The sequence below is a fragment of the Somniosus microcephalus genome, chromosome 29 (assembly GCF_052327205.1).
Source record: "Somniosus microcephalus isolate GS21.2 chromosome 29, FLI_Smic_1.0, whole genome shotgun sequence".
In the NCBI taxonomy this organism is placed as follows: domain Eukaryota; kingdom Metazoa; phylum Chordata; class Chondrichthyes; order Squaliformes; family Somniosidae; genus Somniosus; species Somniosus microcephalus.
This window is the reverse complement of record NC_141015.1, coordinates 34,987,482-34,999,627: the sequence shown is the minus strand read 5'-3', so window position 1 is coordinate 34,999,627 and position 12,146 is coordinate 34,987,482. Positions and strand designations below refer to the sequence as shown.

Sequence of the window (12,146 nt, the reverse complement as noted above, 5' to 3'; positions counted from 1 at the left end):
AGCAGGGACAGGGCACTAAAATTGGATGATCAGCCATGAGCTCATTAAATGGTGGAACAGGCTCGAGGGGCCGAATGGCCTACTCCTGCTCCTATCTTCTATGTTTCTATGCAAACGTGACAACAGACTTTGCAGGCGATACTTTCAAGTGTGACCATTCTTGGTGTGGGAAGCAAGACTTTTATATTATGCCCAGATAGATTTGAATTCTTTAAAAAGCGAGGCGGGTGGGGTGAGGTTTGTAGTACACGGGAGTTCTATTTCGGCGACGGGTATTCGTCGTGGATTCACCCTCAGCTCCGAAATCCCACTCTTGGATACAAGCACTGAACGCATGCGTACGGAATTCTTTCCTTTGCTATTTTGATAGAAACATAGAAGATAGGAGCAGGAGTAGGCCATTCGGCCCCTCGATCCTGCTCCGCCATTTAATGAGATCATGGCTGATCATCCAAACTCAGTACCCTGTCCCTGCTTTCTCCCCATATCCCTTGATCCCTTTAGCCTTAAGAAATATAGAAACATAATGATGGAGGCGCCTACTTTAAGAAGGTTAGTGCCTCTGTCAAGATGACAGAGGGAGCCATTTCGCACAAGCAGTGTGCCAGAGACTAGCTGCCAAGCCCAGATTCTCTGGGGCTGAACGGTGATTTTTACCGTCCTGTAGAGTGGTGATTCACGACGGGCAAAACGTGAATTCATTCTCGACAGCTGGGACAGTATTTACAAACTCATTTAAAAGCTGCCTTAAGAGGCAGGGCTCCATCTGTGTTGCATAACAGACAGGATATCTCACTCTTGATGCTGGGGTCAGTGTGCACTTTAACTTGTGGGAAGGGCTACAATAACTCAGTGCTTCTACACTCCCGAGTTATGGGCATCTTGCCTCTCATGAAACAAAGTCCGGAGACTCACCATTAGCAGCGAGGCCCCCGCTTATTGCATCTGAAGGGTAACTGAGGTTAAACCTCAAATCTTCAGTGCATTTCAGAAATAAAACATTTCCTTGGGTTTAATTTGCAGTACAACAGGATATATTTTTTCGCAGACCATTTTGGGGGGGGGGGGGGGGGGTCACATCATGTATTGCGAACATTCAGGAGGGCAGTCAGGAAGTACATTTCTCCCCCACACAAAGGGTAGTCGAAATCTGGAAGTCCCTTCCCCTCCCAAAAGGCTGCATGCTGGGGGTCAATTGGCACTTTCAAGACTGAGATCACTAGATTTTTTAGGGGGCAACGAGGGATATGGAGCAAAGGAGGGGAATCGCAGTTAAGATGCAAATCAGCCATGATCTAAATGAATGGCGGAGGTCTGAGGGGCTGAATGGCCTCCTCCTGTTCCTAAATTGTTCCCACGTGACTGTCCCACTAACTAAACAACAGCAACAACGTGCATTTACATAGCACCTTTAACGTCGTAAAACATCCCAAGGCGCTTCTCACAGGAGCGTTATCAAAATCTGAGAGATATTAGGGCAGATGAGAGGTCGGTTTTAAGGAGCGTCTTAAAGGAGGAGAGAGAGGCGGAGAAGTTTAGGGAGGGAATTCCAGAGCTTAGGGCCCAGGCAGCTGAAGGCACGGCCACCAATGGTGGAGCGATTAAAATCAGGGATGCGCAGAGGCCAGAATTAGAGGAGCGCAGATATCTCAGGGGGTTGTGGGGCTGGAGGAGATTAGAAATAGGGAGGGGTGAGGTCATGGAGGGAGTTGAAAACAAGGGTGAGAATTTTTAAAATCGAGGCGTTGCTTAACCGGGAGCCAATGTCGGTCAGCGAGCACAAGGGGTGATGGGTGAGCGGGACTTGGTGCGGGTTAGGACACCAAAGACAAAACTTGAGGATGACGAGGCAGGATCAATGCTCCAATCGGCTCCTGAATGGTTGCCTGGAGAGAAAGGCTCGTTTCAATGGGTTCTTGAGCGGCCATCTCCGACAATTAAACCACAGGGGCTGGAGGCGGAGGGAGGCAGAAGCCGCCTTCCTGAACAGCTGCTTTCACCGTCTAAAGACAGAGAAGGCCGAGAGACACGGGAGGCTGCTGTTTGAAGAGTGGTGGGAGCTGGCAAAAATGCAGAGTTCACAGCTGGAGAGGAGGAACTGTCTGCTGAACTGTTACATAGATTGCACCGCGCTAGTCTGGAGGAACAGACTCAATACTGCGATAGACTGCAACACAGAGTTCACAGACACTCTGATGGGCTGCAAGATTCCTCTTCTCCTCCCTTCCTGGAGAGAATTGTTGGACAAGATGACAGTACTCCAGGTTGTTGAGATGCCCCTTTTTGCCATCAACTTTACCTTTGGTTTATGTAAAAAAAAATTGTTTTAAAATCACAATTTAAAGCTCTACTGATCCAACGTTTCATAAACTGTGGTAGAATTACACAGTACATTCTTTCAATATAACCGTCGGAACAGCAGGAGGCCATTCAGCCCTTCGAGCCCGTTCCGCCTTTTAATTACATCGTGGCTGACCTGTGTCTTCTCTCCATTTGGGCATCATTTTAAAAGGATTATTCTTTTTTCTTTTATGAAGTAAAACACGGCAGTTGCATTGTGCATTTGTGTCCTCGCTAAATTCTGGCCCCCCGCCCCAGAATCAGTGAAATGATGTTTCCCCAATTCTTCCCTCACCATTTAAAAAAACGTGGTATCGACAGTCGATGAGAAGGCCCAGCCCAGGTACATCGGCTGTGGATGTTGGCCCACCAGGTGGCACGCTTGAGCAGTAATGGAAGGGATTTCTCTCCTCCCCCACCCCACTCCAGGGTAATCTGGTCTAGATCGGTAAAGGTGCCCACCAGGGCAAGTCCAATGCCAGCTAACCTGGGGCCTTCCCTTTACCAGGCCTTCCTCAGTTCTAAAGGTTATAATGCGGCGATGTACTGCAGCTTTAAGAATGGCTCTTTCAAAGCTAAAACCTTTAATTAATGATTTAGAAACTCCTTCATGCGTTTCAGGTCATGTCATGAACCGACTAGGACTTTGCCTGTGGATAAATATAATGCATGAAGGAATTTCAAGCCATAAGTGGGCCTTCTGATAAAGTAAGGGACAGGGTATGATGTCCACCTTTGAAATGAACTGTAAAAAGCCTCTATAGATGTGGTTCATTCTCCAAGACATGACAACTTCACACAACAATGGACTGGAATTTGAAGTAACTGTGAAGAAATGGCCCCGATTTTAACTCCAGGTGGATTCCCCGCTCAGGCCCGAGTTAAAATTACAGTCGGGTCTCAATTATGTCATCGGGCCGCAACGTGCCTATATTAAGAAGGACCCTGTTGGCTCTGGGCGCCTGTCCTCGCTGCCTGCTCAGGAGAGCAGGTTAAAATTGCAGATGTTGCGATCACGGCGGATTTCGGACTGGTAAGAACCCAGGGCAATTTTAACTGCCCGCCAGGTTTCTTCTAAGCAAGTAGGGTTAAAATTGTTCCCTTTGTGTTTGAACACGTGTGATTAAAACAAACAACCTGATTATTTATATTGTTAAGAATTGCCCCTTGTGAAACAGTTAGCAAGCAGAAACATTCGTGGAAAAAATTTTGTATTGGTTAAAAAATCCATCATTTATAACCAGTACGTTTTTAAACCAGGCGCACCTGCGTAACATGCTCGGTTGTAATAATCTGGCGAGCCCATTAGTTTTAGTAACTTGCCCATTTGAGGCCATTGGCAAAAGAAACATGGGGAGGTGAGAATTTTGTTTTACGCAGCGAGTTGTTGTGATCTGGAATGCGCTGCCTGAAAGGGCGGTGAAAGCAGATTCAATCGTAACTTTCAAAAGGAAATTGGATAAATACTTGAAAAGGAAAATGTTCAGGGCTATGGGGAAAGAGCAGGGGCGAGTGGGGCTAATCGGAGAGCTCTTTCAAAGAGCCGGCACAGGCACGACGGGCCAAATGGCCTCCTTCTGTATGATTCTACCTTTAGTTGACAATTCCCCGTTGGGAAAAATAACATCTTGGGTCAGGGTTGCAAGTTCCAGCTCATTTGGTCTCTTGAGAAAGGTTAAGGTTTCCAAGGATGTAATATTCCTAATCACAATCTCAAAACAAAGAATGAGAACAAACCGAACAAGTAGCAAATGCCACTCTAAGTCATAATTCTGAAAAGCTCTCCTAATTATTACAAACATGAATTGTAGTTGATTTAAAAAAAAATTCTTGCTACTTGCTTATGGTACTAATACTTCTACCACCTAGAAGGACAAGGGCAGCAGGCGCATGGGAACACCTCCACCTCCAAGTTCCCCTCCAAGTCGCACACCATCCTGACTTGGACATATATCGGCCGTTCCTCCATCGTCGCTGGGTCAAAATCCCGGAACTCCCTCCCTAACAGCACTGTGGGAGCAACTTCACCTCACAGATTGCAGGGGTTCAAGGCAGCGGCTCACCACCACCTTCTCGAGGGCAATTAGGGATGGGCAATAAATGCTGGCCTCGCCAGCGACGCCCACATCCCAGGAATGAATATAAAAATAAATGAGCTGCATTGTAGCGGGTCCCAGTCAGTCAGCCCAAAGAGAACCTGACAGGGCAACTCTCGGGAGTTGTGGCTGGTTTTTCCTTCTGCTAGCTGATCCCCTGTGGTGTTGCTCACAGATCATCTGGGGTTCCCTTTAAGGCCACCTATACAAACACATCTCGAGGTCGACTGGAGGCTATTTGCTGGGAGCAGATGGGACAGCGGCCTGTAAATTCCTGGCTTCTACCTTGGGGAAACAGGCGGGCTCTCGAAAGTCAGGTAAGCCACCAGGGAAAGGACTGTGTCTTTTTTAGGTTTGTACTTTTGACACCTTGATTTGTGACAACTGTCGCGCGATAAGGTGCACGCTGGAAACGAGACTTTACAGGTAACGTATGATTTAGTCCTCTCCGATCAACTCTGGGTAGCAGTATAGCCCAACCAAATTGGACTCCCTGATCAAAGGGCATCACGGTTCCTGCAATTACTTCGTAATATCTTGCGTGTGGGGAAACAGTTTGTGGCTCGGAGGTAGAAGGACGAAACAAAAGCAACTCACTTGACATGTCACGTCGCAGCCATGGTTCCTCTGATAGGGTGAGAGCAATCCCGGTTAATTAGAAACTGTTCCAAACTAACGACATCTCACTGAAACGTTAGTCCTAGGGTTGCAGGAGTCACCTGGAACATGGCCTACTGTCTTCAGCTTGTGTCTTACTAAATGCCACCAGTCACTTAAGTGCAATATTCCTGTACCTTTGTCCTACCTTGTGATCAATACATTCATTATTACTATGGATTTTTTTTTTTTTTTTGAGAATAGGAATTATCTTGTCAAAAGAAGAAGGATCGCTCTTCTCTCTCAGTCTAGATGGTCCATAATAACGTGTGGTAAATAATGCAAACTGGACTAAACACTGCATCATCTTGACTAGGTGGTAGTTCTCCCATTTCTTTACATAAGTCTTTATTCACTTCCCTATCTCCATGCCATCTCTTATGACTGGTTCCTGGGATGGGGGGATTGTCCCATCAGGAGAGATTGAGTAGACTAGGCCCATATTCTCTAGAGTTTAGAAGAATGAGAGGTGATCTCATTGAAACACACAAAATTCTTACAGGGCTCGACAGGGTAGATGCAGGGAGGAAGTCTGTCCTCCGAAGACCTGCAAACATTCCCTTGCAAGGTCAAGAAGCATCTGGCTCTCGGCCGATACAGCTGGCCGCGGGTCCCAGAATATCCGCATCTTCTCAGCCATGAGGAGAGCCAAGGACCGTGAGAGTTGGAGATGTACAATCCACCAAGCAACGCTCTGAAGGAGCATGCTACAATGGTGATGAGGATGATACACCGCTATGACAGGCCAAATGGCCTCCTTCTGTGCTATAAATTCGATGATATAACCGGATTAATGCTTTTCTTTTTTAAAAAGTGCACAAAGGAATGCGTTACCAATAAGGGCTTGTTGGCTAATACCACAAAGGCTATTACTTTGGTCAGTGAGTGTTGCTAGGCATCATCATGGGAACAGGAAGGCAGATTATTATTTGAATGGCAATAGATTGGGAGAAGGGGAAGTGCAAAGAGACCTGGGTGTTCTTGTGCACCAGTCGCTGAAGGTAAGCATGCAGGTGCAGCAGGCGGTTAAGAAGGCAAATGGTATGTTGGCCTTTGTAGCGAGAGGGTTCGAGTACAGGAACAAGGATGTCTTGCTACAGTTGTACAGGGCCTTGGTGAGACCGCACCTTGAGTATTGTGTGCTGTTTTGGTCGCCTTATCTGAGGAAGGACGTTCTTGCCATGGAAGGAGTGCAGCGAAGATTCACCAGGCTGATACCCGAGATGGCAGGAATGACGTATGAGGAGAGATTGTGTCGATTGGGCTTATACTCACTGGAGTTTAGAAGATTGAGAGGGGATCTCATCGAAACCTATAAAATTCTGTCAGGACTGGACTAGATGCAGGAAGGATGTTTCTGATGGCCGGGGAGTCCAGAACCAGGGGTCACAGTCTAAGGATAAGGGGTAAGCCATTTAGGACTGAAATGAGGAGGAATTTCTTCACCCAGAGAGTGGTGAACCTGTGGAATTCTCTGCCACAGGGGGCGGTGGAGGTCAGTTCATTAAATATATTCAAGAAGGAGTTGGATATATTTCTTAAGGCTAAAGGGATCAAGGGATATGGGGAGAAGGCAGGGACAGGGTACTGAATTTGAATGATCAGCCATGATCTCATTGAATGGCGGAGCAGGCTCGAAGGGCCTACCCTGCTCCTATCTTCTATGTTTCTATGATGGCTCTACATCTACCTGGGTGTTTGCTGATTGACACCCACTGCTCAGCCATTCTTGCCCCGAAACCCTTTCTCTTGTGATGGTCAACAATACATCCCAACAACCTCTCGTCAGTCCTCTCAATCCTCTTCTTACTACCCCTTATTTTGCACATCCTCAGTCTTCCGATTACAGTTACCTATGGATTCGAGGTATAACTGAGGCAGTCAGAGTTTGGTCCAGACCTTACCTTGTACGTTCGCCATCAGTGCACAGGACTAAATAAACCCAGTCTTGATACAAATGAAAAACGCGAAGACCACGAGACACGACGACTGTATCCACGAACACCTAAATGTAACAGCAAGCTGACAAAATGCTCATCGGCTCCTGGGTTTCAGGTCAATCATGTCGGGAGAAACATTTGGATTGTGCAAGTAGCCTCCAGCCCAAAAATTTGAGCCAATCTTTGTAACCTGCCCTGAACCAGTACTTCAGACATTTTCCTGGGTTTCTGAAGATCGACAAACACCATGAAAATGTCTTTGTTTCCTGTTCAGTCAGCATCATTAACAAAGCTCCTGGGGGAGAAGGAAAAAAAGACAGCATGGAGTCCAGCATACTTGTTGGGCTGCCTACCTTGCATCTGCTTCACTGTAGTATTCCCTGGCCACAATGTCTTCAAACAGTTCTCCGCCAGTGACCCTACAAATTCAAATTAAAAAAAAAAATGCAGACATTGAAGAGAGTGAAAGCAGCAATCAGAGGAGCACGGTGATTATACCTGACTGCGCGCGTTGGTAGACATCCCTCCCACACACTTTCAATCGTCCCAGCAGCGTTCCTAAGCAATTATCTGGCCTACATCAGCAACACTGTTAATCAAGCATCTGTGGCAAGGATCACCAAATCCTCAGCTTATTCTGCCCTCAGCTCTCTCTCTCTCTCTCTCACTCGAGCATCACGAGATGTACTTTCAGCAGTGGTATTACTGATTATTCTCAAGGCCAATGTGAAATAGAGTTTCAATCCTCAATCATGTCTCAACAATTCACGGAGAATTGAAGTTTGACTCGACAAAATCATTTCACTGAACATTATGTATGCCCCGTATTATCATGAACGAATCAGCATAAGCCCTTCAGCTGTCTCTGTATTTACAGAGGCATGTTCCAAGATGAGAATTTATTATTCATTATCTTCTACTCCACACAGATGAATTCCTCTCAGATCAAGGTTTATTACAAGAAACAATTGAAGTGTCTGTTTCCTTACAATCAGCGCGGAATGATGACATGGCCGGTGTTCCTTGAATCAGGTAGCGGCTTCAAGCCGCTGCCAACCAGCTCCAGTGCGGGCAGAGAGGCGCCCATTCTGAAACGAGCTAATATACACAAACAGAAGCCGTCGGAAATGCCTAAAAACAGATCGGGCAGCGTCTGGAGGAGAGAAAAAAAGACAGGGATTCCCGCGGACTCTCCCGAGCTCCCGTCCTAACTTAGCTTCTGGGCTGACCGCCTCAGGACCAGCAAGGGCGCCCCCCCCCCCCCCGGAGAAACAGCGTGAAGGGCTAGAAACGGCTATTAGTGCCGTTATTCCAGTGTTTCCACTGATTCGCCCTCTAAATGTACAGAGGGAGATTAGGAGAATCCGGCAGAAGTTCTTCATGGTATTTTGGGTGGAACCCTCAGCACTGTTCTGTTGCGGAGCCAGCCTGCCTTTCCTCTTTCTGTTACAGTTCACATTCAATATTTTTACCCCTCCTTACTTAAGAACATAAGAAATAGGAGCAGGAGTCGGCCATTCAGCCCCTCGAGCCTGCTCCGCCATTTAATGAGATCATGGCTGATCCGATCTTGGCCTCAACTCCACTTTCCCGCCCGCTCCCCATAACCCTTGACTCCCCTGTTGCTCAAATATCTGTCTATCTCCGCCTTGAATATATTCACTGACTCCGCCTCCACAGCTCTCCGGGGAAGAGAATTCCAAAGATTCACGACCCTCAGAGAAAAGAAATTCCTCCTCATCTCCGTCTTAAATGGGCGACCCCTTATCCTGAGACTATGCCCCCTAGTTCTAGATTCCATGACAAGGGAAACATCCTCTTGGCATCTACCCTGTCCAACCCCCTCAGAATCTTATATGTTTCAATAAGATCACCTCTCATTCTTCTAAACTCCAATGAGTATAGACCCAGACCTTACCTTGTATGTTCACTGTCAGTGCACAGGACTAAATAAACCCAATCTTGATATAATGAAAAACGTTAAGACAACAAAACATGATGACTGTATCCATGAGTATATTTGAAATAAACTAAAGCTGGGTCTATGTCTAGGCTTAGTAGTTTCATAAGTGAGCAGTGTCACTTTTATTTTTCAATGTTCAATTAGGTCCGTGACAAGAGAATTTCTTAAGGCGGGGAACATTAACACATTAGGATCTGGGGAGTGGCAATCACAGGTCTTAACAGTTTCAGTACAACCAACGACTGTGGTTCTTGTTTCGGAAATAAGATTACCACAAGAATCAAGACTGACAGCTAACAAGGTTTGATTCTCTCCCTGGCTCACTCCGTATTGTCACCTCGCTCCCTGCTTTCTGAGATCTCCTTCACGGTCTTCTCTCAGAAGGTGCCTTCATCTCACACCCTCACCCTTCCCATATTCTCCCTTCCATCCTGCATAGTGTCTACTGTTTCTCCTCCTGAAAGTAAAGACACCCTCCTGCATGTGGTGAAATGTAAACATAGAAACTAGGAGCAGGAGTAGGCCATTCGGCCCCTCGAGCCTGCTCCGCCATTCAATGAGATCATGGCTGATCATCCAAATTCAGTACCCTGTCTCTGCCTTCTCCCCATATCCCTTGATCCCTTTAGCCTTAAGAAATATATCTAACTCCTTCTTGAATATTTAATGAATTGGCCTCCACTGCCTTCTGTGGTAGAGAATTCCACAGGTTCACCACTCTCTGGGTGAAGAAATTCCTCCTCATCTCTGTCTTAAATGGCTTACCCCTTATCTTTAGACAGTGACCCCCGGTTCTGGACTCCCCGGCCATCGGGAACATCCTTCCTGCATCTAGTCTGTCTAGTCCTGTTAGAATTTTATAAGTTTCAATGAGATCCCCTCTCATTCTTCTAAACTCCAGCGAAGATAAGCCCAATCGACCCAATCTCTCCTCATACGTCATTACTGCCATCCCAGGTATCAGTCTGGTGAATCTTCGCTGCACTCCCTCCATGGCAAGATCATCCTTCCTCAGATAAGGCGACCAAAACTGCACACAACAGTCAAGGTGTGGTCTCACCAAGGCCCTGTACAACTGCAGCAAGACATCCTTGCTCCTGTACGCGAACCCTCTCGCTACGAAGGCCAGAACTTGTTAACCAGGAACGTACCTGTACAGATCCCATCCCTTATACCAGTAGAGTATTTCCTTGCACTCAATGACCGAGATTTCCCACTCATGGGTATCAATGGCTTGCTGTTGGCGTAAATTTGAATTTTTACAGTATTGTGCCATTTTCCCTTGTCGGCCTAGTCTCTGAATATTTATATATCTAGCTGCCAGTTTTTTGCCTTTATTTTTCCCTAAGCTCTGGAATTCCCTCCTTAAATCCCTCTACCTCTCTCTCGCCTCCTTTAAGATACTCCTTAAAACCTACCTCTTTGACCAAGCTTTTGGTCACCTGTCCTAATATCTCTGTGGCTCAGTGTCAAATATTGACTGATAACGCTCCTATGAAGCGCCTTGGGACATAATGTTACGTTAAAGGCGCTGTATAAATGGAAGTTGTTGTTGCTTAACACTCTACGTGGATATCTCCCGCAGAAAGTCAAGGGTGAAATGGTCAGCCCAGAAGTTTGAGGGAACAAATAAAAACAATATGGATCAAAGGCGGGTAAATGAAGTTGAGGTACAGATCAGCCATGCTCTGACTGAATGGCAGAACAATCTCGAGGGACTGAATGGCCTACTCCTTATTCCTGTGTTCCTAATTTTTTTCAATGCCTGCAGCCCCCAAGTGCCATGCTACCGTGGAGCTGGAGAGGAGGTCTGTCCTGTTCTTAAGAAAAAGCTCAGCTTTTCAATGCCAACGCCAACATATTCCACCCCCCCCCCCCGCCAACCCCCCAGAAAATTGGGGGCTGAAAAGTAATTCTGACAACCGGAGAATGACTGGAGATGACGGAATGGATTACCAGGTGAAAGAAATGGGGATTTGGTCAGGGACTACCGTGTAGTTTGGGCACCCCACTATAACAGTGATGTTGGAACTATGGGAAAGGTTCAACAGAGAGCCACAAGGATGAGTCCAGGAATGAGCAGATACAGTTTGAATGGAAGACTTGAACAATTAGGGCTGCATTAACAGGAGCAGAAAAGACCTAAGGGGGGGAATCTAACAGAAGTGATCTAAATTATGAAAGGGAAGGAGGGTAAAGAGTGAAAGATTATTTTGACTGGTCAGCCAATTGGTAACAAGGGAGCATAAGTGTAACTGTTCAGATATTCCATGACACCACTCCAAGAGAGGAGCTGAGAGTCCCCCAGGTATACTGGCCATCATTGCGCCCTCATCCAACAGAACCAAAAACACACGGACTGGTTATTCATCTCATTGCCGTCTATAAAGGAAGAAGGACTTGCATTTCTATAGCGACTTCCACAACCTCAAGAAGTCCCAAAAGCGCTTAACAGCCAATGAAGTACTTTTTGAAGTGCAGTCACTGTTGTAATGTAGGAAACGCAGCAGCCAATTTGTGCACAGCAAGATCCCACCAACAGCAATGAGATACTGACCAGATAATCTGTTTTTGTTATGTTGATTGAGGGATAAATATTGGCCCCAGGACACTGGGGAGAACTCCCCTGCTCTTTGAAATAGTGATATTTTACGTCCACCTGAGAGGGCAGACGGGGCCTCGGTTTAACGTCTGATCCGAAAGACAGCCCCTCCGACAGTGCGGCACTCCCTCAGCACTGCACTGGGAGTGCCAGCCTAGAGTATGTACTCAAGTCTCTGGAGCACGAGTATATCGGGCCTTGCTGCGCGCCATGTCGATCAATGCAAGAACGGTAATCACACTTCAAACCAATTCGTTGTATGTGATGTGTGTTATGAATCTTATGATCCATGAAGAAAGACTCATGAAATAACACTGGACGGCCAGCTGGTGGCGCCGACCAAGGAGTATAAATACTCGGGCGTGGACCCAGCTTGTCCAGGACATTTTGTAAACAGGAACTAGTGAAGTACAACTAGACCTCCATGTTTTGAAACAAGTTGATTAAAGCCTTGCTTTATACTCGAACCAAGTGCGTAGAGTTTTATTACGTCACTGTGCTTTAGGACATCCCAGGAGATCTGAAGATTTGTTGTGTAAATGCATGGT

At 46.5% G+C, this 12,146-nt stretch overlaps 1 protein-coding gene across 17 annotated transcripts in view; it reads right to left on the bottom strand.

The window, feature by feature from the left end:
- The window catches only part of LOC147098633 (calcium/calmodulin-dependent protein kinase type II subunit gamma), a 442,156-nt gene that overhangs the window by 143,889 nt on the left and 286,121 nt on the right, over positions 1-12,146 (bottom strand). For all 17 annotated transcript variants that reach the window (XM_085970577.1, XM_085970580.1, XM_085970582.1 and 14 more), the window contains exon 5: positions 7,387-7,452. In XM_085970577.1, coding sequence (XP_085826703.1) covers positions 7,387-7,452 — 66 coding nt within the window. The remainder of the gene's footprint in view (positions 1-7,386; positions 7,453-12,146) is intronic.